The sequence below is a fragment of the Notamacropus eugenii genome, chromosome 4, assembly GCF_028372415.1.
Source record: "Notamacropus eugenii isolate mMacEug1 chromosome 4, mMacEug1.pri_v2, whole genome shotgun sequence".
In the NCBI taxonomy this organism is placed as follows: domain Eukaryota; kingdom Metazoa; phylum Chordata; class Mammalia; order Diprotodontia; family Macropodidae; genus Notamacropus; species Notamacropus eugenii.
In genome coordinates, this window is record NC_092875.1 from 259,767,363 (window position 1) to 259,792,780 (window position 25,418).

Sequence of the window (25,418 nt, forward strand, 5' to 3'; positions counted from 1 at the left end):
TAGCGTTTTTTCATAAAGGAAAGATGTAGCAGTCATGTGGGATTGTAGGGTTTAGGGCTATAAGCAACCTTAAAGGTCATTTAACCCCACTTTCGCATTTTATAGTTTAAGAACTGAAGCCCAGAGAAATTGTGACTTGCCTAAAGACATAATACTATAGTAAGTAGCAGAACTGAGATTTGAACAGAGGTCCTCAGGTCCTAATGCTCTTTCTCTTATATTTTTCTTCTTGCCCTTCATAGTCTTAAAGTAAATAAATTAGGTAGTTAAAGAAAATATTGTTGACTGAAAAAATGGAAATCTTTCTTCTCTCTTTTTTTTTCATCCCCCCTTTTCTCCCTCCATCTCCCCCCTCCTTTTGTTCTTTCATTCTCCTGTCTCCATCCTTCCCTCCTTTCTTCCTTCCTTCCTACCTACCTCCCACCCTCTCTTTTTCTTTCTTGTATGCTGATTAATCCACAGTGATTAGCGATCTTGTTATTTTGAATGGAAGTCTTTTGATGACAGCAAAATTTCATTTTACTGCCTGAGTAAAGTGACCCATAGGAGATTTGAGACTTGAAGATTGGCTGGGCTTCTGTGAGACCTGCCTTTTCCCACTCAGTGCTATATGAAGCTCTTTATTTGGTCTATCGAGTTGATTGTTCTGAATCTAAAAAAAAAAATTCTCTTAGTAGGGACCTGACATGATAGACCATAATGACTTAGAAAGAAACGTTAAACAGTCCATCCTGTCAACGGTGGCTGCCGGGTGCCGGCAGACCATGGCAGCTCCTTTTATCAGGTCAATGATCTGCTAAAAATTGTCTAAGTAGGACCCTGCCATGATAGGCCATAATGCCTCAGAGGAAGTCATTATGGACTATCAAGTAAACAATACACATTTTTTAAAAAAAATTACTAATTAGGTTTTGCAGCAATACTTCCCATCCTTAGGGGCTCTACAGTGAGATAATTGACCGCGACGTGAGTTATGCATCCCAAGCTGAAGGCATGAAGGTTAATTATTTTGGTCTAAAGCCCCCAGCAAAGGGGACTATTGTGATGAGAAGATGACATTTCAAAACAGATTAAATTTCTTTTATTTTCTTTGTATTTTTTAAGTCTTGTTTTAAATAGTTGTGATTATAGGGCAAAATGAGAGAGCAACGTTAATGGTGATCATAAAGCCCATGAAGAAGGCCAGATAGCCTACACTGAGAAAAGACCTTAAGGATAGGGGACTTCCAGTTCATGTTAAGAGCTCCTAAGAAAGCTACCTTGATTAGAATAATGTCTTAAAGAATGTCTGAATTAGATATTACATAAAAAGACATATAAGACTCATAATACATTAGATCACATCATTTTTCATGACTATATTCTCCCTGATCTGGAAGTAACTTTCAACTAAATTACACAGAGTAAAGAGTTAAGAATTAGGATTTCTTTATGGTCTGAATTCATATCATCACGCTTCACCAATGCACATTTTGGAATCGAGTATCATCACGAGATTTCTGTTTAATTTGTAATTCATCTTTCAGGAGCTTATTGATACAGTAAAGGTTGCATAAGGAGGAAATATTTTTCTAAAAAAAATACTATTGGAGAACAAAGGATCATGAAGCAATGAATAAGACAGAAAAAGGATGTAAAAAACTTTCCTGTATTTCCCTCTAGAGGAAAAAAAGTTGTAGTTAATGTTTGCTTAAGTAGACCCATCTGTCACTTTGGAAGAAAAACAATGGTGCCTTAAATTTCAGTATGTGAATATGCATGTATGAACAAAATGGTTTCATTCTATTTAGTTCATTGAAAATTGATGGAAGTAGGTTTTTGTTGGAGGCAAGCTCAAGGGAAAAATGGGAAACTTTTCCTTTAGAGATGATGAAATCTTAATGTCATGACCATCATCATACTTCAGAAATGTACCAATTTCAATATTGGACTTTGGCATTTTGTGACAAATAAAAAAAGACTCCTATTACAGAAAAATTATGCTAAATGATTTTTATGTTATGATTATTATCGCAATTAAGAAGATTTTGATTCTATAAGCTACTGTCATTGCCCTAGTCTTGTTCATGCATATAAATGCCCCTTACTTAGGAAACCAAGATTGGGTCATGCCTAGGAAAAGGCCTTGAAATTTCAGCAAAGAGAGAAAGCAATGTATTTTCTTTAAAAAAGCAAGCAAATTTACATTTGATATTTTGTCCCTTTCTGATTTTGGGATTTGAGTTGTAAAAGATGGACTTGGGAAACTAGATATGTGAAGCAGTCGTTTAATATGTAAAATGAAGAAAAAAACAACATTGTTTCTATGGGTTTCATGACAGGCTAGGTTAGAACTTTAAAGTAGAAAGGTGAGCAAAAACTGTGAAGGCTGCAATATGTAAGTAAGCTCCTCCAGAGTTTTGGATTTGATTCTGCATCGTCAGTACCTAGCATAATGCCTTCCACATAGCATTTGTTGTTCAGTCATTTCAGTTGTGTCCAACTCTTCATAACCCCTAGCTGAGGTTCTCTTGGCAAAGATACTGGGGTGGTTTACTATTTCCTTCTCCAGCTCATTTTACAGATGAGGAAACTGAGGCAAACATATTTTCAGTGACTTGCCCAGGGACACACAGCAAGGACATGTCTGAGACTGAATTTGAACTCAGGCATTCTTGATATTAGACCTAGAGTTCCATCCACTCTACTACCTAGCTGCCCCTCCACATAGCATAGCAGGGATCTAATCAATGTTTATCTAATTAAATTTCAGGCTTCCTTTGTTATTGCTGTTTGAATCACATCACTGCAACTTCTAGGAGTTCCTGTGAGAGTTTACTTGGGTTTATTCAAGGATAGCACAAGTGCGCTTGCCTTCAAGTCTTAGCTGATTTTCAGCAGATCCCTTCAATTCTCTATACCTTAGTATTCTCATCTATAAAATGGAGAGACTGGACTCTAACATCCTTTCTAGCTCCTTTTCTTAGCTTTGTACATCTCTTCCCTTGTGCTCCTAGGGAAACAGGACCTGATAAACTAATGCATCTTGTTTTCTCCTAAGTTCTTCCCAGGTACTACTCCTTAGAAGATCAACACAGGTTTCTTATAGTTTTTTTTTTCTATTTTTAGTAATTACTTCTTTCTTGTTGTTCAGTTGTGTCTAATTCTTTGTGACTCTATCTTTCTTGGCAAAGATACTGGAGTGGTTTGCCATTTCCTCTTCCAGCTCATTTTACAGATGAGGCGAACAGGGCTAAGTGACCTGCCTGGGGTCACACAGTAAGTGTCTGAGGCTGGATTTGAACTCAGGAAGATGAGTCTTCCTGACTCCGTCCACTGTGCTGCTTAGCTGCCCTTTTCATATGACAACTGACCTATATGTTATAGTCTCAGAGAGTCACCTGGGGCACCAGGAAGTTTAGCGACTTGCTCAGCTCTGTATTCACTATGCCAGGCTGCCTGCCATTTTGTTACTTTTATGTGTGAATATTGCATCCCCATGATGAGGCTTAAGCTTATTGAGGGCAGAGACCTTTTTTAGTGGTGTTTTTGTATCTCAAGTGCCTAGCGCAACGCTTTGCACGCAGCAGGTGATTAATAAATGTCTATTGAAGTGTTGTGGAATTAAACTGACTAAAGAACAAGTAAGGTCAGTTATTAGGATTGTATTCTTGAGACCTCACAGCCCATGAAGCCCACCCTCCTCATTTTAAAGAAGAGAAAACCAAGGACCATAGAAATCAAACAACTTGCCCAACATCACGTAGGTGTCACAGAGGCAGGATGCCAACACAGATCCCCAGTGCTCTTTCTGCATGATGCCAAATCACTGCCTAGTTAGGATCCTGTAAGCCCATGGATTAATAAACTGACTGACTCTACTGGTTAGATAGAAAATGTAAAACCTGTGTCTTTCAGCAATTAATTTTATAGTTGCTTTATTTATTGTTATTTTTCAGATGACAGCTGGGGTTAAGTGACTTGTCTAGAGTCACACAGCTGGTGTCTGAGGCCAGATTGGAACTCTGGCCCTTGGGCTGGCACTCTATCCATCAGCTCATCTAGCTGCTTCTAGTTGCTTTATTTTTGAAAACCACAAAGTGCGAATATTGTTTGTGGAACAGGCAGAGATAACACAGACAAAACCACAAAGAATGCTCTTACCTTTCTTGCATAGGTGGGAGCTGGATCCAGCTGTTAAACCTTGGATCGTATCGGCTGACAAAGTTTGTACTGTGTTTTCCTGTAAAAATACATTCATGTGGTACTTAAGACAGTACACTTAGATGAAAATGACTGTATTATACAATTCAACTGCTTTTCTAAAAAGGCATACTGTTCATCAGGGAAGCAAAAAGAAGTACACGTTCAACAAAAGAATTGCATTCAATAATACTTGAAGTTAGCGACACTCAAAATAAGTGTAAAAACATACAACAACTAGTTTTTGGCTCTCCATTTTAGAAATGCTAATTAAATTAAATTGATTAGAAGATGTTAGGCATTTTTTGGTCCATATGCCATATTGCTTACTTTGGCAGCTAGGTGGCACAGTAGACGCAGCATTGGGCTTGGAATCAGGGTTTGAATCCTTTCTCGGACTTTAACCATCCACATGACTTTGGAAAAGTCACTTATCCTCTATTTACCTTATTTTCTCAACTGTAAAATAAGCGTAATAACAGCACCTACTTCCCAAGTTTGTTGTGAGGATTCAATGAGATAATATTTGTAAAGCATTTAGCATGGTGCCTGGCATACAATAGGCTTTAATTAATACTTTTTCCTTCTCTCTTTTCTATCCTACTGAATGTTATTTCTTTGCCTATAAAATTTTATGAAAGTCATAGACTTAGAAGTGAAAGGGACTCTGGAACTAGGTGATACTGTGGATGGCGCATCAGGCCACCTGTCAGGAAGACTTGAGTTCAAATCCAGCCTCAGATATTTATAGCTTTGTGACGCTGGTCAAGCCGCTTTAATCTCTGTCTATCTCAGCTACCTCAGTTGTAAAATGGGATAATAATAAGAATAGTAAATACATCCCAGGGTTGCCATAAGGATAAAATCAGAAAAGCTTCACAAACTTTAAAGTGTTATATAAATGCTGTCATTATAGTATTATTATTATTTTGACCCCCTCATTTTATAAACGTCCTGAAAGATTAAGCAAATTGCCCATTGTGACAGACCTGGTATCTAAATTTAGGCCACCAACTTCAAGTCCAACACTCTTTCCTCTGTGCTGTCTGTCCCATGGCCCCATAAACATAAGTGGCTTGCCCTGTCTTCTTACCCAGAAATGAGGCAAAACTCTTTTTGTTTTGGTAAAAATGGCTAAGAGAACTACTGTAATGAATGATATGAGTTAGGAAAGGGCAGTGTCATGCTTCAGGGCTCAGGATATTCCTTCAGCACAGGTTAGGGGGAATTATAGGAAGAATGAGGCAGAATCTTCTCCTATGTCATACTCGGAGTGTGTTTGTTAGAATAGGAAACATGAACGACCTAAGCCAGTTAACTAGCTTATCCTTTCTGTCAAGCCCCAGAAGCATATTAATGCTTCCTTGATATTAAAATGCACCTTAGTTTACATACAGATTGACAGCAGATCAGGAAGTCTGGAGCAAGACAGCGTGCATCGATTTCCATGAAGCAACTAAGAAGAAATCAACCCTCAATGCTCTCAATATGACAAAATCTCTGTTAATGTATTTATAACTAAACTCAGAAACAAGGACTCCAAATTCTCCTCCATTTATAGAAAGGCAAACATAGCTTCTAACATACAAATGACTTATGTGTCTTTATGGGTTTTATGACAGGAGTATTTGGGGGGAGACAATGTGTTTGAAGTCCCAACTTGGAACGCCAACGTCTTCCTTTGCAGCCCCAGTGCTGGCCTCTCATCTACTGCTGATGGTATTGGAGACTCCCTCTGGGAGTGCCTCAAGTGCATGGGGGTGGGGAGGAACTGAGAGGCAGGATGGATAGGTGAGAGAAAAGGATAAATGTTACAGAGTAAGAAGAGGGCTGAGTGGAGGGAAGTGATGTATAAAACTAGAATAAGAAGATTCATCACAGCTGTCCACAACACTGGCATTGGGCAGGATGGAGCAATGGCTTTCTCTGATAATGGAGTATAAGGCTCTGGCCCTTACTATGGGTACACTCTGCAAGGGAAAGAATTTACCTTAGGGAGTGGCAAAATACCAGGCAGATGTGCCCATGGGCATTGAGACCATCATTTCCCTTCTATCTTGGTGATATGCCTGCCCAAAGCCCTGAGCTGCTCACCAAACTCAGGCACGGATAGATAAGATTTGAATGAGCATACTCACATGAGACCACCTTCCAAGACTCCTTCCCCAGAGGAGAGGCCACACAGTAGGATGTGAAGACATGGATGCAAATAAAAGCAGGCAGGGAAGCCTGAAGCACTGGGATCATTCTGGTCCCAGGCTCAGAGACTGCTCTGAGTCTGACGACTTGAGTTCAAATCTTCCCTCTCACACTTACGAACTATGTGACCTTGGGAAAGTTGCTTAACTTCCTCAGGCCTCAGGAGGCGGTAAGATGTGATGGCCTTGGGGTTGCTCTGAACCCTAAATCTATGATCCTGAGTGTCAGATCACCTCTTCTTCTCTTAATCATTTGATCTGCATTTCTGGAAAGGTAGGTCTAGACCACTCTTTACTCCTTTCTACCTTCATCAGGCCACATAGTCATGCTTTTCCCTTCTGCCCTCCTCCCAGGAGGTATAGTTTTATAATGTTTTATAATATGTAATTGTTGTTGTTTGTTGCTGTTTGGTCATTTCAATACTGTCCAACTCTTCGTGACAACATTTGGGATTTTCTTGGCAAAGATACTTGAATGGTTTGCCATTTCCTTCTCCAGCTCATTTTCCAGAGAAGGAAACTGAGGCAAACAGAATTAAGTGACTTGTCCAGGGTCACACAACTAGTAAGTATCTGAGGTCAAATCTGAATTCAGGAAGATGAGTCCTTCTAACTATTCACTGTGTATCCTAGCTGGCCCAATGCATATAGTGACATATAAGTACATCTATATATGTATGTCACTACAATAAAAAGTAAGTACATAAGCATGAGTAAAGTAGCATATTTTACATATATATACATATATAAAAACTTATAAATAAGTTAAATAGGTATTGGGAATGTGTGTTCAAGAACTCTCTATTGATAGAGGTTTATGATAATAAAAAATCTGGTGAAAACCATACAAGATCATAACCTTTCTAGTCTAAGTACCAGGCACTGTACTAGGTACTAAAGATACAAAAATGAAACTATTCCTCCCCTCAAGGAGCTTATGTCCCATCAGGCAATATTGCTGTCTTCTCTTTAATTTGCAATACAATTCCCTGGACTACAAATTCCTCACATGTGTGAACTGAAAGAAGTGTTCCATCTGCATTTGTGAGAAGAAAGCTAATAGTAGGCAGCAGCCTATGGCTTCCATTTTCAAAATGGTGATGAGACTGGAATATTCACTATGATGAGAGGGATGGGAGGAATATTATCATAAAGAGAAGTGGGAAGAGTCCCCAAATAACGTACAGAGCACGGCTTATGACGGCAGTATCAAGCAGTGAAGAGGGTAGAGGATGAGGGTGAGTTAGTACGCAAGGAACAGATTCTGAAAGACTAAAGTTCCCTGACGCAGGCCAATGTAGGAATCAAGGATACACCATCTCCATGGAATTGAAAACACATGGAGCGGCAAGATGCCAAAATGCAGGTGCAGAAGCATCTGGCCAGCCACCAGGAGCAGCTGCTCATGATCATTCCTCTGTCTCACTCATTAGGAGCAGGGATATTTAAGGCAGGGTCAAAGAAAGGGCCTGATGCTAGTGTTCATTATACTAGCCTACTGAGTTCCAGGGAAGCCAGAGTGATTATTTTATACCACGGCAGTGGGTTTATGGTTCACTAGACAGGGACATGGTCACAGATCTAGGTGAGCTCCCACATTAATGGTAGTTGTGGGTTCCATCTTTCTCTGTCCTTGAGTGAAAGTTTTTATAAGTCTCTGGAATTTGCTTTCACTTGGTCTCCTTGCTTCAAATTTCTCCCCACTCCCATCTAGCCTCCATACTGGACTGTCAGTATGATTCTCCTTGAGTGCAGATTTGACCACGTCACTCCCCTACTCAATAAATTCCAATGGCTCCCTGTTGCCTCTTTTGCTGTAGTTCTATCTTGTCCTATTTTTCATGACCCTAGTTGCAGTTTTCTTGGCAAAGACACTAGAGTGGTTTGCCATTTTCTTCTCCAGCTCATTGTACAGATGAGGAAACTGAAGCAAACAGCGTTAAGTGACTTGCTCAGGATCACACAGTTAGTAAGTGTCTGAGGCCAGATTTGAATGTGTGAAGATGTCTTAATGTCAAGCTCAGTGCTCTATTTGCTGCATCACCTAGCTGCTGCCTGTTTCCTCTGGTGTAAAATAAAAATTCCTCTATTGATTTTCAAGTCCTTTAAAGTCTGCCCCCAACCTGACTTTCCAGCTCCCTGTTCATCACAGTACAGTTCTTCTGACTGTGAGCTGATGAGAATATTATGCTACTGGTAGGCAAACAGTCTCCTGGAATAGATCTTTCTTCTCTAGAATAAATTCTATATGAACACTTCCCTAGCCCATGTAAACCCTGGAGGCATTATTATTTTTTTTTACAGAAAGATTAATGCAGAACCAGAATGTTACTACCACTAATGTCTCTTTCTGTGCCTAGAAGTCTCCTTATCTAATACTTCACTGGAAGATGGCTTCTTTCTTCAGTTAGCCCTACTTGAGAATAAATGTTCAAGATTAGTTGTCTCTTCCTCCCAATCAGTGCAAAGTTCAAGTTTGGAGAATCCGCATTGTGATCACCTTGAACTAGAGTGAATCCCTCTGGAAGCTCTCATAGTCCAGGACAAGCCCTCAAGTGCAAATGGGATCTAATGATATAGTTGCCTAATTATAGAACAAAATGTGATGAAGGGGCCAAAGCAAGACCTCACATGTTTTTAATGTGGTCTTACTTGTAATGGAACAAGATAAGGATGTCATCCAGTTGGGGGGCAGTGGACCAATCCAGGAATTCTTCCAGCCTTTCAATTAATTAATTGCTGGCATGACAGTGGTGCATCAATCAACCCAAATAGCATTACCTAGTGTCCATACTATATGCAAAAGTTTGTCTTTTATTTTGTTTTTTTTTCTGGACTTATTTCAAATGAGATTATGGTGCCATAAAGACATTGATTGTTTATCAAACTTTCAGATGACACAAAATTAGGAGGGATAACTGACATACTGGATGGCAGAATCAGAATCCAAAAAAAAAAAAAGGCAGGCTAAAACACTGGGCCAAATCTCATAAAATTTGTTCAGTTGTTTCAGTCACATCTGATTCTTCATGACCTTGTTTGGGGTTTTCTTGGCAAAGAGTCTAGAGTGATTTGCCATTTCCTTCTCTGGCTCATTTTACAGATGAGGAAACTGATGCAAACAGGGTTAAGTGACTTGCCCAGGATTACACAGATCGTCAGTGTTTGAGGTCTGAATTGAACTCAGAAAGACGAATCTCCCTGACTTCAGGACCAGCATTCTATCTACTGTACCACCTGAAATTTACAAGGAATAAATGTAAAGTCTTCCACTTGGGTTCAAAAAAGTAATTTCACAAGCATAAGATAAGGGAGACATGGTTAGGTAACAATTTATCTTAAAAAGACTTTGGAGTTTTGGAGGCCTGAAGGTCATAAATAGTCTACTGTGAGACAGCAGGTAAATCTTGGGCTGAGAGAAATAGCTTCTGGGAATGTGTACATATTGTTTTGTCCTATAGAACGTAAGGTCCAGGAGGTCAAATATTGTTTCAGTTTTGTCTTTGTATCCCTAGCGCATAGTAAAATGACTGGCACATAGTAGGTACTTAATAAATGAAAACTGATTAACTGAACCAGGAATAAATAGATACTCTGCCTTGATCATTTGAAATATAGTGTTAAGTAACGAGCACCATATTTCAGGAAGGATGTTAATTAGTTGGAAAGTATCCAAAGGAGAGAAGCTAGGGTGATGAAGGCCTTGAGTTCATACCATATGAGGGTAGGGTGAAGGAACTGTGTATGATTTGCCTGGAGAAGAGACAACTAAAGGTCCAGGAGAGATGGTATCAAATATTTAAAGGACTGTCACATGGAAGAAGGATTAAACTTGCTTTTGACCAAGGGTGACAAAACTGGGAGCAATGAGTAGAAGTTTCAGAGGCTACTTTAGGCTCCAGGTCAGGAAAAAGTTTCCCAGAAATTAAGTCATAACTGTTCAAAAGTGAAATAGGATCTACACTGGATTTCACTGAGGTATCAGCCCTCCTCAGTGGAACTCTTCAAACAAAGGCTGGATGAATGCTCATTGGATATGTTACAGAAGGGGTTATCTCTTTTTATACATTAGCTGAACCAGATAGCTCTCAAGGTTCCTTCCAACTCTGAAATATTATGATTCTGTGAACTCTAAACAAGGCCAGTTTAGTAGACATCTCCCTTTTTGGATTCATCCCAGAATGTCTGCAATTAAAGCAAGTGGGAAGTACTTATAGATGTCAATTTCATTTAGTACACAATAATTTATGCAAAGAAAGGTGACATCCTAGCCTATGATCACAAGGGCTGTAAAAAGATCTTTTAGGAGTTGTCCTTTATGTATGCCCATAACCACAGAGGTTCTCACTTATATCTAGCCTTATATCTAAAAGAGCTCCCTGAAAAAATTCCATCTGGAATCTTATAGGAGTTTGGGGAACTGATTGGCTGCATTTTAAATAAGACATCTTGTTCATCATACTATTTGTGTGTGAAGTGACTTCTGTCAAGGTGGAATCTTGGTGGGTAGGTAGCTGGAGCAATCAAGAGCTATCTTGATCACTCAGATTCTCTAGGTAACCTTTGAATCAGGAGATATCATCCTGAGCTTCAGTTTAGGAGATTTGCTGCCTTACCCACTGCAACAAGAACACAGCCCCACTATAGACCTTTCATGAGGGACTCCTGGCTTGTCAGGTTAATAGATTGGTCTCTTACTCAAAATGAGGAGCAGAAAAGGCCTTAGCCTAAAAGGGCCAGGGTCTCTGACTGCATCCTGGGTCATCTCCAGCCGTCCTGATAAATTTCTGCCCGCTGGACCCAGATGGCTCTACAGGAGAAAGTAAGATTGGTGACCTTGCCCAGGCCTCACTCACTGAAATAAAAGTCAACTGCAAGTCATGTCATCATCTCCCTGATGTCATGGTCCTCTTTGAGAATGGACAGACTGGTCTCTTATCACACTAACTTCCATTACCAGAGGTCATCCCTCCTGTAACTATCCATTCTGTAATGATTTTCCCTTGAAGTAGTGTCTCCCATTTTCCTACTTTTCTATGGACAATATGACTTTCTAAGGCTCCCACATCATTTTCCTATTAGTTGTGACCCTGGACTCAGGGAAACACTACCTCAAACATGAACTTTACCAATGCCTATAATGCTCTGTTCTCTGTCTCTGGAGGATCTTTTCCCTTCCTGAGAAATTCCTGCTTCAATTTTTCCTGGTTGATTTGGAACCTTGATTTTTTTCCCTACTAATCCATTACTTTGAGGTAGAAAGGGAGGGAAGAGACTGGATCTTCCTATCTCACCCAGGCTAGAAATATATTGGCCACTCATGGGTCCAAACCCAATAGTGATTAACATAGGAGCTTTAACCTGCTTGTTTTTTCTGATCTAGGTAATTCTCTTCTGCCAAGATAACCTAGTAGCACCTTTGCAGCTAGGGACACAGTGGATAGAGTGCTGGAACTGGAGTCTTGAAGACCTGAGTTCAAATTCAGCCTCGAACACTTAATAGCTGTGTGACTTTGGGTAAGTCACTTAATCTCTGTTTATCTCAGTTTCTTCATCTATAAAATGAACTGTAGAAAGAAAGGGCATATCACGCCAGCATTTTTACCAAGAAAACCCCAAATAGAGTCATGAAGAGTTGGACACAACTGAAAAAGACTGAATAACAACAGATCAATTCTGCTATTGGAAGCCTAGTCTCTAGGTGGCTGCATTGAGCTAATAATGGGGTTGGACTAGATCTTGGTAGAGTGGCAAGAACACTAGCTTGGGCGTTAGAGGATGTGGGTTCATCTACCTATAATTCTTACTCCTTGTGTATGCTTGGGAAATCAGTCAATCAGCAAATTAATAATTCATTTAACCCCTTTGGGTCTTGGTCTACTAATCTGTAAAATGAGGGGGTTGGACTAGATTACCTGTGAGGTCCCTTTTACCTCTACAGTTTATGTTTCCTGAGGTTCCTCATAGGCCTTATAAAATGCAGCCTTGAGCTGCAGGTCTTTCCAAACAGGGGGCTCCATTGCTCTATCAAAGAAATTGTCCAATTTGGGGCAGACTCCAAGAGATCATCCAAATTGGTTGATGACAAATGTCAGACTAGTCTGATCTGTAATAAAGGCGTAGCCCTGGGTGGGAAATACCAAATTTAAATGCCACCCTTTCATTGGCCATTTATATATAAAAGTTTAGATGACATCTGAGTTTTTGTTTTAAAGCAGTCTATATACAAATACATAGACGTATAGCTATAAACCATAGAGAGGTGGATATCACCTATAAGACATGCAACAGGAATTTAGACTCTTTATCTATCTATCTACTATCTATCTATCTATCTATCTATCTATCTATCTATCTATCTATCTATCTACCATCTATCTATCTATCTATCTATTTATCTACCATCTATCTATCTATCTATCTATCTATCTATCTATCATCTATCCATCTATCCATCTATCATCTATCATCTATCTATCTATCTATCTATCCATCTATCATCTATCATCTATCTATCTATCTATCTATCTATCTATCATCTATCCATCTATCATCTATCTATCTATCCATCTATCATCTATCATCTATCATCTATCTATCTATCTATCTATCTATCTATCTATCTATCTATCTATCTATCTATCTATCTATCATCTATCCATCTATCCATCTATCATCTATCATCTATCTATCTATCTATCTATCTATCTACCATCTATCTATCTATCTATCTATCTATCTATCTATCTATCTATCTATCTACCATCTATCTATCTATCATCTATCATCTATCTAATCTATCTATCTATCTATCTATCATCTATCTATCTATCATCTATCTATCTATCTACCATCTATCTATCTATCTATCATCTATCTATCTACTATCTATCTATCTACCATCTATCTATCTATCTATCATCTATCTATCTATCTATCTACCATCTATCTATCTATCTATCATCTATCTATCTATCTATCTACTATCTATCTATCATCTATCTATCTATCATCTATCTATCTATCTATCTATCTATCTATCTATCTATCTATCTATCTACCATCTATCCATCTATCCATCTATCATCTATCATCTATCTATCTATCTATCTATCTATCTATCTATCTATCTATCTATCTATCTATCATCTATCCATCTATCCATCTATCTATTTATCTATCATCTATCATCTATCTATCTATCTACCATCTATCTATCTATCATCTATCATCTATCTAATCTATCTATCTATCTATCTATCTATCTATCATCTATCTATCTATCATCTATCTATCTATCATCTATCTATCTATCTATCATCTATCTATCTATCTATCTACCATCTATCTATCTATCTATCTATCTATCATCTATCTATCTACTATCTATCTATCTACCATCTATCTATCTATCTATCATCTATCTATCTATCTATCTATCTACCATCTATCTATCTATCTATCATCTATCTATCTATCTATCTATCTATCTATCTATCTATCTATCTATCTATCTATCTATCATCTATCTATCTACTATCTATCTATCATCTATCTATCTATCTATCATCTATCTATCTATCTATCTATCTACTATCTATCTATCTATCTATCTATCTATCTATCTATCTATCATCTATCTATCTATCTATCTATCTATCTATCTATCTATCTACCATCTATCTATCTATCTATCTATCTATCTATCTATCATCTATCTATCTACCATCTATCTATCTATCATCTATCTATCTATCATCTATCTATCTATCTATCATCTATCTATCTATCTATCATCTATCTATCTATCATCTATCTATCTATCTATCTATCTATCTATCATCTATCTATCTATCTATCTATCTATCTATCTATCATCTATCTATCTACTATCTATCTATCTACCATCTATCTATCTATCTATCATCTATCTATCTATCATCTATCTATCTACCATCTATCTATCTATCATCTATCTATCTATCTATCTACCATCTAGCTATCTATCTATCTATCATCTATCTATCTACTATCTATCTATCTACCATCTATCTATCTATCTATCTATCTATCTATCTATCTATCATCTATCTATCTATCTATCTATCATCTATCTATCTATCTATCATCTATCTATCTATCCATCTATCATCTATCTATCTATCAATCTATCTATCTATCATCTATCTATCTATCATCTATCTATCTATCTATCATCTATCTATCTATCTATCTATCATCTATCTATCTATCTATTTATCTATCTATCTACCATCTATCTATCTATCTATCATCTATCTATCTATCTATCATCTATCTATCTATCTATCTATCTATCTATCTATCTATCTATCTATCTATCATCTATCTATCTATGTATTTATCTATCTACACACAAGTAAATAGTGGCAGCTTGGTGGCATAGTGGATAGAGCACTAAACCTAGAATCAGGAAGACTCGGGCTCAAATTAGACCTCAGACACTTATTAGTTGTGTGACCCTGGGCAAGTCACTTCACCACTGTTTAATCTCAGTTTGTAAAATAGGGACAATACCAACACCTACTAAAAGGGGTGTTATGCAGATCGAGTGAGATAAGCACTGAGCATAGTAAGCACTTAATAAATGCATATTGATAGATAATTCTTGTAAAGCGCTTACAAATTGGTGCATAGTAAGAGTTAAATAAAATTATTATTAAACACTACAGAAACGTGTGCACTTATCTATGTTTTATTTTTTAAGCAGACCTGGGATTCGTAATTGCCATTGCAGGATTTCCTCTTCCAGCGTAGACCAATACCCTTTCTTTAACTTATAGCCTTAGAGAGTTCAAATTTGGCCTCAGACGCTTATGAGTTGTGTGACCCTGGGCAAGTCACTTCACCTCCTGTTTAATCTCAATTTGCAAAATGGGGACATACTAACACCTACCTGAAAGGGGTGTTGTGAGGATCAGAGAGAAGGACTTGGCGAAATTCCTGGAACACAGCAGGCACTTAATAGATATTTATTGACAGATATTTCTTATAAAGCACTTAGCAAATCAGTGCATAGTTATATAAATGTTAGCTAAAATGATTATTAAACACTAAAGAAATGTGTGCATTTATCTGTCTTTTGTTTTTTGAACCAGACCTGGGATTCATAATTCCTACTGAAGAATTTTCTCTTCCTGTGTAGGCCAACACCCCATTCTGCAACTTCTAGTCTTAGAGAGTTAGATGGAAAAGTTATATGGAGAAGTTCGGTGATTTGGCAAGATTACCCAGCCAGCGTGTATCAGAGCAAGGACTGAACTTCAGGTCTTCTATCCATTAGGCCATGCTGACTTTTGTGTATATGTTACACACACACACACACACACACACACACACACACACACACACACACAATTCATATCTTGGAACCAGGTCTTTCTGACTTCAAGGACCACTCACAGGGTACTGGGCCACGTTGTTTCTCATATTCACATATATTTATGTGTGAATATGTATTTACATGTATTCATGTGTGCATGTGAGTATGAGAGAAAGTGACAGAGAGAGACACAGAGAGAGAGAGAGAATGGTGAGGGTCTGTATTAATTCCCCTCGGAAGCCGAGGCTTGCTGAAGTGTGTCTTTTCAGAACCTTTCAACAAGCCTTGATTGTCATGACAGAAAGGGAACACTTTCAGTCTGCTTTTACAGGATCTTCTGCTAGTCCCATCTTATTTTGTTTATACACTCAGCACTTACCATAATATCTGGCAAACAGTAGTGGCTTCACATGTTTGCTTACTGACCGACTACAAGAGCAGAAAAGCTATCACGCTAAGGAACTCAGGTGAGCTCTTATTTTGAAAGTTAGGGTTTCTCATTGCATCAGATGAAATCTTGGAAGTCATAGCTCTAAATGGGCCTGGGGATTCTGAAAGATGGTTCCAATTTATTCAAATAACTCAGTTTAAAAGAACTCAATCCCTATTTTAGCTCAGCTCAGCCCTGTATGTAGGTACGCACCACTTGTCACACAGAACCTGTGAATTGGCTCAAAAGATAAAATTTCAAAATCAAACTGACACTTTTTGGAGATGACTAGCCCCTCCAATAGTCATTTAAATGAGGAGTTATATCATTGACACCGGGACTATGAAGAGTCCTAAGTCAAAGGAAGGGAAACAGCTTCCATCCAGATTCAATAATTCAGAACTGATTTAATATTCACCAAAAGATGTTCAAAATACTAGCACTTCTGATTTTGTTTTCTGTTTCTCTCCCCAATGCTGACTTGATTAGGGGAGTAGGATATGGCAAGGTGAAAGTGGGTAGATGGGTTCTAAGTCTGACAGATTCACATGAGAGTTTCAGATTATTTTTTTAAACTCAGTCCTATTATCTTACTCCTCCAAGAAATAACACATCTACCCTCAATGGGTTTGGATTGGTCAGTTTCTCTCAGAAAATGACATACTTAGATCTCAGAGGAATCTTATAGGCCATCAAATCCAGCCTCCTCCTATGAGAAAAATGAGGTATAAAAAAATTTGATGATTTGCTCAGAGTTGTAATCTCTAATAACAGCTAAAGTTAGCCAGCATTTATTTGGCACTTTATAAACATTATCTCATTTTATCCTCTATAACAACTCTAGCAGGTAGGTGTTATCATTAATTCCATTCTACAGATGAGAAAATTAAGGTACAAAGTAGCCAGGTGACTAAGCCATCAAAAGGTTAGCAAGTGTCTGAGGCTGGAATTGAACTCAGGATTTGCTCACTCTAAGTTCAATATTATATTCTCTGTACCACCTAGCTGCCTATGTATCTGAGGTGGGACATGAGCCCAATTCTTTCAGATTCCAAATCCCATGACCTAGCCACCATACCCTATCGGGTTTGGAAACTAAGCCAGTTATTTTTCACAGGATAATAAATTGTTATAGTTTGTATGTGTTAGAGCACAGAGGTTATAGTCCCTTTCCCCTTCCTTCTCCCCACCCCCACTTTAACAGATGAGAAAATCAAGGCCCAGAAAAGATGAAATGAATTCTCCAAGGTCACAGAGATACTAAGTTGCAGAGTGAGCTCTTCTGACACCAGACTCAGTGCTTACTCTGCTATAACACAGCTAACCTCTAAGCTTAGCTGTAGCCCCTATGGTACAGTAGATAGAGGGTAATAGTGGCACTGAAAAATGTATAACTTCTCCCTTAATTAAAATAATAAATACCACCCTGTGGTGAGAACGAATAAGATTGAATTCTAAGTACTCCTTTATGAAAAAGAAAATTAAGATAAAATTTAAGAAGACTTCCTCATATTTATTACATATGAAAAATATGGTACAAATTAAGGGTTAAGAAAGATGGGAGGATGGGGAACAGCATAGTATGTCTTAATTTTTGATTTTTAGCATTGGGAATCTCATTGCATTATATGAGGGGCTAAAAGATTGACCATGTTTCCATTTTCTCCCTGAAAAAAGTGTCCTAGTGTAATGAGTGGGGCTCAGGTTTATTAGTTATCTTTAAAAATATAATTTTATTATAAATATAAATTTATATTTATTCATATTATATATATTAATTTATATTTTAAATTTTAAAATTCCCCATTGGTGGGCCACACTGATTTGTTGTCACGCTTTATTTTTAATCTAGGTGACAAAAGAAATAAACTGTAAAGTGTGATTCACTTGAAGACACCCCTTACTTGGAGTATATGTGTGCAGTCATGAAATTCAGTTCAAAGGCAGGATAACTTGTGCAGTAAGTAAGTGGAGAGCTTACAGTGAATGGTATTCCTGTCAGTTTCCTGGTAATGCATCAAATCCGTCATTAATAGGATAACTCAGCAGAGAGGCTATCAATATCCGAAATGCTCCTGCTTCAAATCCAACCTTTCCCACATGAAATGTATCTGATATTCAGAGGGTACCAAGTCCAACCTCCTGCCAGCATTTAAAGAGATCTGACAATAAGGCTGAAGGGTTTTTCTCCCAAGGCTGTCCCATTTTCCCCCCTTTCTTCAAAAGAAATGTTCTAGAGGGTAACAGGGATTGGTTTTCTTTAAGATTTTGGGAAGTGAACAGATGTAACAATTTTCTATAATTTGGTTTGGTGCAGATGCTGAAATGGCACATTCACAATAAAATATATGCAGTATATGTAATTTCATCTGGATGTTCTGGGGTTTTAAAGCAAAAATGTGTACCTGCAAGCTGTTTTATGGTTTCTCAGTCATAATTGTCTCTGTTACACAGGCTGCTACAAATGCAGCTCCTTCTTCATGTGCGAGCTTTTAAACAATATCTTATAATTTGGTGTATTTGCAAGGCACAGTGTTCTCTGTGTGTTTAGCTCAGAAACATGTAAAATGACTTAATTTCTCTTTGTAATAAATTTATGAAGTGAACACATCAAAAGGGGGACTTGGAGATGTAAATGGTATGAGAGTAGACTCTAAAACAGAACCAATTCAGAAGAGGACAAAAATCCTGGGTTTGCATCCCATCTCTGTATGTGACCTTGGGCAAGTCACTTAAACTTTCTGAGCCTCAGTTTCTCCATATGTAAAATAAGGGGATTAAGCTATATGGCTTCTGAGATCCCTTCCAGATGTAGAGCTGTGAGCTCATGATTAATTCTGGAAAGAAGCTTCAGCAGAAACCCTTTGGAAGAAGATGGAAAAAAAAAAGTGTTCACTTCTTGTCGACATTTTATTATAATAAGAATGCAACAGAGATGGAAATGATGGTTAAAATTCTTAACAGCTGCTTGTTTGATACCTTTACTCTAGAGAGCATGTGCTGTTGATGGTGGCAGCATTCATTCCTCCAGGGAAAGGGAAAAAATGCAGGGTCGGGAACATCATGGAGAAGTGAAATCCCCAGATAGAGTGTCAATGCCATGGTAGATGTGTCCTCAGCTAGCTTAGTGATTGACCCTCAAGATATTGGCACAAAGTCTGACTGCTTTGCTCTGCACATTTGCAGAGCCCAGTGAGGAAGGGGATAGGTCCATGCTAAAGGCTGGATAGTTACCATTCGGATTCCATTGGTCTTCTCCTCCCAACACGAACAAGAAGTTTTCCACTTCTACCACACAGTGATGGGCACTGTTATAGGGCATAACTGTGGGGGGAAAAAGATAAAAAAATAAACCACCACCAAGACGTATATCATTTTCCATCTTAGAATTTGATAGCTTGGCACCCCTGTTATTTGCCTTAATCCAGGCGTGCAAAATCTGAGACTACAAACAGTGGAAGGAAGCAGAAGGCAGTAAAGCAGGGTACTTGCCAATCCCGAGCTATGTACACAGGGGATCAGTGGTGTGTTGACAGCAGTTTCAGATCCAGCCCCTTTTGATTAATTTTACATAATGTTATTCCACAAATTGCTGCAGAACAGCCAGCTTCTACTACTCTACTTTCTCAAGAACTCATTCAGTCACTTGCTCACTTAACTCGTTTCCCTAACTATCTGATACATAGGTGGCATTTTGGGGGGAGTAGGTGAAGAAGGATGGCAGGTACATCACAGTGACCAAAAATGGGTAGCATTTCCTGGAAAATGCTGTGTTACTATAACCATGCATATACACTGGAAACTGTTAAGACATTCAACCTACCCTGCTTTTTTTTTGCTGGCATGCTTTCCATAAGCAGACTCAGGGTGCTTGGTAGCTTTCTATTCCACAGCAATGAACAAGCTGCATTTCCATACAGTTTGAAGTTTTTAAATTAAGGTCCTGCTGATTTAATGCCTTCTCCAAATGTATACGCTTAATTTCCTGTACAATGCCATTAGCAGCACAATCACACATTTTCTATCTATCTACTTAGGAACTCTTGTGTGACAAAGATCAAAACTGTGGCAGCAAAGTCACAGAGATTCACTGTTTTCTCCTCTTTTTAAAAAAATTCTGATGGTAGTAGCTGGAGGAAGAATGTTTTTTTTTTTTTTAAGATACTGCTAAAAACCCAGCTCCTCCAAATTCAATTCCATCTGCTTTTCCCATGTAGGGACACAACACACAGACTTGTATGGTTGTTCTGTTATATTCTGTTACCATTATATCCTAGAGTCGACGTATACTTGCCCAGCATTAGTTATCACGCTCTATGCAGAGGCTTTGGCCCAGTGACACCAGTAGAAAAATGATGTCCTTGTTCAGCTCATCATATGGGCACCTTAAATCTAGGTGAGGACAAATGGGGAGGTGATGTGGATGTACAGGCAGGGAACTTATTGTTTGTCACGGATCAACAGAGCACTTAGGAAACCAGTGCAGTGGGAAATCAATATGACTCAGGGCCAGCTCTTACTTTGTGCTCTTTTGCCAATGCCAAAAAAAAAACAAAAAACAAAAAAAACAAGAAAGGCAGTCTTTCTCACACTTGGATTATTCTGGGTGATAGATCTCTCATTTCATTTTGTTTTATTATCTTTAATTTTTTTGCAAAATGCAGTTATAAATGATAACATGCAAAAAAAAAAAACCAAGGAGGGAGGCGTCTGCTTTGCTACTAAGGTTGCAGCATCCTAAGGATGAAGCAGGTCCATGTGTTTAGTTAAGCTTCTTGCCATAGGATTTGTGGCTCCTTGTCCCCCTGGCCACCATGAACTAGCAAGGGGTGTTTTTAGTTAACTGCAATTTTCATAGTTTGTGATCCTACAGTCAGTCTGGAAGAAGCAATTGGTAAAGTACACTTGATTTTGTGAAAAGTCACTGATTAAGAATATAGTAGATAATTACAAATGATGCTGACATCTATTTAGTATAGTTCTGTCACAGACTTCAAGGGTCACCTTGGGGAAGTCCTTTGGACCTTGACTTATCTATCAGTAAAATGGCTATAACCACTCTGATCTTGCTTTGCTGATGTTTGTGTGAGACAGAAATACATTTCCACAAAGACCATTACGAGTAAAATATAGAAAATGTTATTATCGGAGTGTAGAACAGATGAATATAGAGCATTGATCTGGCTTTGAGGAAGAAGATTTGAATTTTAAAAAGCACAGATGTAGAGCTGGCAGAGGTCATCTATTTTAACCTGCTTTTACCCATGAGGAAACTGAGGCCAGAAGGCGGGAATATCACACAAGTAGATGCGTCAGAAGCAGCATTTGAACCCAGGCCCTCTGACTACACAGAGAGCTAGATGTTGTAGTGAATAGAGCACTGGGCCTGAAGTCAGGAAGACCTGAGCTCAAATATGACTTCAGACACTTAAGAGCTAACTGTGTGACTTGAGCAAGTCACTTAACCTTGTTTGCCTCAGTTTCCTCATCTGTAAAATGGACTGGAGAAGCAAAGGACAAACAACTCCATTGCTTTTGTCAAGAAAACCCCAAATGGGGTCACAAAAAGTCAGACCACAACTGAACAACATCGACCTCTGACTACAGAATCAATTCTCTTTGGACTATGGGCTTGAATCCTGATTTCAACGTTTTGTCACTCTGGGTAAGTCACTTTGCTGGCTCTCTAACATTTCCTTCTCTATAAAATGGGGATAGTCATATCTTCCCTTTTACTTCATTGGGCTACTTTTTATTGGCTCCTTTGCTCTTTTCTTCTTGTTGTCCTTTGTGATTTCACTGGGTGAGGGGAGCTCTCAGACTCTCCTATGTCTTAGAGAAATGGCTAGGGCATGACAAGGTTAAATGCTTTGCTCATTGTCACAAAGCCAGTTTATATCAGGGACAGGCCTTGTTTCCAGGTCTTCTTGACTCCAAGAATGACCCTCCTAGTCACTGAACCACACTGCTTCCCCTCAGGGCCCTGGGGAACAAGAAAAGAGAATGGTTGTGAAAGCGTTTTGGAAATTGTACACAAATGTCATGGATCAGATGATTATTTGAGGATTGAGGTGCTAAATACCTTTTGGGTCTTTTAATATTAGCTCAACATGGATCTAGCCATAATCCTTAGCCCTAGAAGTGGATGGACAGTGAATCAGGACTTGAATGTCTCTTTTATATTTTAACCATGCAGTACTATATGTCTTCCCTTTCCGTATCATTTTCATTAGAAGTGGGGAGAAGCCTAGAAAATCAGAAGGTATTCTCAGGGCCCACCCTTAAGAGATGGAGCACATCCCCATAAGCAGATTTCAAGAAAATCTTTCACAAGTTACGAACTGGGCTATCACTGTTACCACTTTATTTTATGCCTATCACTGCTTGAATGTTATTTAAAGCTAGCCATCTAAATACAGGAAATCCTCTGTGTAAGAAAAAAATCATCTTACCCTTCTTTTAACCTCAGGGGAAGTTTATCAAAAAGCACTGTGCCCTACAAACCCATAACCACTCCTTTTCTTCAGCATGTGGTTTTTATTTTTTCCTGTATGGGAATACAGAATTTTACTGAGGCAAATAATAAATAATTTATTTTTATTCTCATTCAAATATGTCTATCGTAAAGCTTATGCAACCAAATGAGACCACCTACACAGACGATGGTTCTTGAACCCTGCAAAGTAAGGGAAAGGGGAACTAGTTTCAAGGTTACTTGCTGTCACCTTCATGTACAGTCAAATGACTACTACAGTTTTAAAATCATGAAAGTTACATTTTCTAATGAGAATATTTGAGTCTTATTACTGTATCTTTGTGATGACGATAGTTTTTGAAAATCCTTTGGAAAGGGGAAAAAACTCCCAAATTTGTTGAAAAATTATTTTACATAGGATTCTTATGAAAGCAAATTCGGTTATTTCTGATTGAAAACTATAGGAAAATGTTTCCAATATGCTGAGTGCCCCCAAGATTAGTACTCTGATTAATCTAGCCCTGGTTGCTAGGTTTATTGAGTGCTCTTAAAATGACACCGACTATATCCGTGGCCCTCTGCAGCTTCTAGCGAAGGTGAACACCTGGCTCACCTTTCTGAGAAGGTATTTGAGGAGAAGTTTGTACTCCACGCTCAAATACAGCCCAGTGTGAGTTTTTAGCGTGTCAGTCAGTGAGTTAGAGGGAAAGGGTAAAGAGAAGCTAATCAGGATGAAATGAGATTAAAGGCTGTCTAATTTTACAGCAACTGTGATCCATCAGCCACTGGGAAAGTGACAGTGGAAATGAGTGATGGAGACAGACAGGTGGGGCTGTACATTTCACTGATTTATCCTCAAATGCACTGGGCCTTATTTTATTGAGTGAACATGACCGCATTTATCACGACTGTCATCTAAACCCACTTCTCTCCATTTAAAAAGGTCACTTTACTAGGAGGGAGTAGGAGAGAGGCACTTTCAAAACAGATTTAAAATCTAATAACACATGTTTATAAGGCCCTGTGAATGAATTCTCAACTTTATTAAACAAACTCATTGAGCTAAAAGGAAGAGGAAAAAAGGCCATTAACCCCCAAAAGAGGAAGGGCTTTGGTCATCTGAGTCGGCACATTCATTTAGTTCTAAAATTCAACATGATTTGTACCTAACATCTCTGCTGCTTTAAGCACTGGGAACTCTCATCATGGTCTTCAAAAATTAGGCAAAACCTCTCTATCCAATATTTTAATTAAAAAAAAACTGAATAGTAAGCAATACTGTTAAAAACACACACACATATTCACACACACACATACACACACAACAGGGGAGGATATTAATTCACAGTATTTACCCTGCAGAATAACATTAATCATCACCCACTCAAGGGGCGTTAGCAATTGTTACAAGAGGTAGCTCTGTCACAATTAACTTCTCAAATTGTTAATTGCTTTCCTATAGCTTTGAAGCTGCAAAGGTTGTACTGGTTTATCTTCTGCTTCTTCCTGGATTATGTGCAGCATAGCCCACAGAGATGTGGTATGGTAGTGGTAGACAGGACAAAAGGGGTTTGGAATCACAAAACCTGGCTCTGTTTTTAGCTCAGTGACCTCCAGCAAGTCAAAACCTCGCTGGTGGCTCAGTTTCTTCATATTAATACCTCATAGGGCCATTAGGACCATTCAATGAGATAATGTCTGTGAAGTGCTTTGTAACCACAGACTCAGAGGAAATGCTCTTTCAAACAAATCATTCTCTATCTGGAAATGGAAAGTGAAAGAGTACAGGTAACCCTCACTTTACACAACAAGTGTAGTTAATTTTTCAATGGGCAGTTATTGAGTGCCTATAGTTTTACAGCTTTGCCAGGCATTGCTAAAAATTGTCTAACGCACTATCTATATATCTAATCACTTTTAAAACCTGCTTAGAAGAGGTTCACATGCAAGACAAATAAAATCCAGCACAACTGATCTGTTCTGTAATTTCAATGTTCATATTTTGATTTTGTTTAAATTGAAATACACTATTTAGAAAAAATGCGGAGACATAGCTGTTGCATTACTAAATGCAACAGCCTATCACAGATCAGGACTTAATCCAACCTTATAGATGAATTCAAAATATCTGTGAGTACACAGATCATTTTATTAGTCTAAGGTTTCCATTTTCCAATGGCTCACACTTTTTTCTTACTAGACATTTTTGCATTACATAATCCAATCCCCTATGATTATGCAGTAAAAGAACATAAGAATCATCATGGATTTTAAATTAGAAATGACTAATTCGGGGGTTCTAAATCTGAACTCTATGAACTAAAAAAAATTGATAACTAAATTTCAATATAATTGGTTTCCTTTATAATCCTATATATTTTATTTTATGCCTTTGAAAACATTACTCTGAGAAAGGATTTTTAGGTTTCACCAAAGGGATCCATGAAACAAAAAGACTAAGAAACCCCAGTCTAGTCGAATCCCCTCATTTTACAGAAGAGGAAATCAGAGCATCAGAGGTGAAATCACTTGCTCAGGTCTACGATGTTCTAAGTTTTCTGGGTCTACATGTTCAATGCTTACTTGTCTCAACACGTGTATACCCTGTACTAACCTTGGGTAACTTATTTAATCCCAATTGTGAGATATTTTCAACTGTTTCTCAAAAAGGGGAAATTCTCAGTAAGCTAGGAACCTAAGCTTGTGTTAATTTCATCCTGGCCTTGTATATACACCACCTATTGCTGCTAATGATCAGAGGTTCCCCAATAT

At 38.2% G+C, this 25,418-nt stretch overlaps 1 protein-coding gene across 2 annotated transcripts in view; it reads right to left on the reverse strand.

Annotated features, from left to right (window-relative positions):
• KLHL14 (kelch like family member 14) overlaps nucleotides 1-25,418 on the reverse strand; it is a 180,854-nt gene that overhangs the window by 16,348 nt on the left and 139,088 nt on the right. For both annotated transcript variants that reach the window (XM_072604504.1, XM_072604505.1), the window contains exons 4-5: nucleotides 19,406-19,495; nucleotides 4,144-4,222 (exon numbers count right to left, since the gene is read on the reverse strand). In XM_072604504.1, the coding sequence (XP_072460605.1) occupies nucleotides 4,144-4,222; nucleotides 19,406-19,495 (169 nt within the window). The remainder of the gene's footprint in view (nucleotides 1-4,143; nucleotides 4,223-19,405; nucleotides 19,496-25,418) is intronic.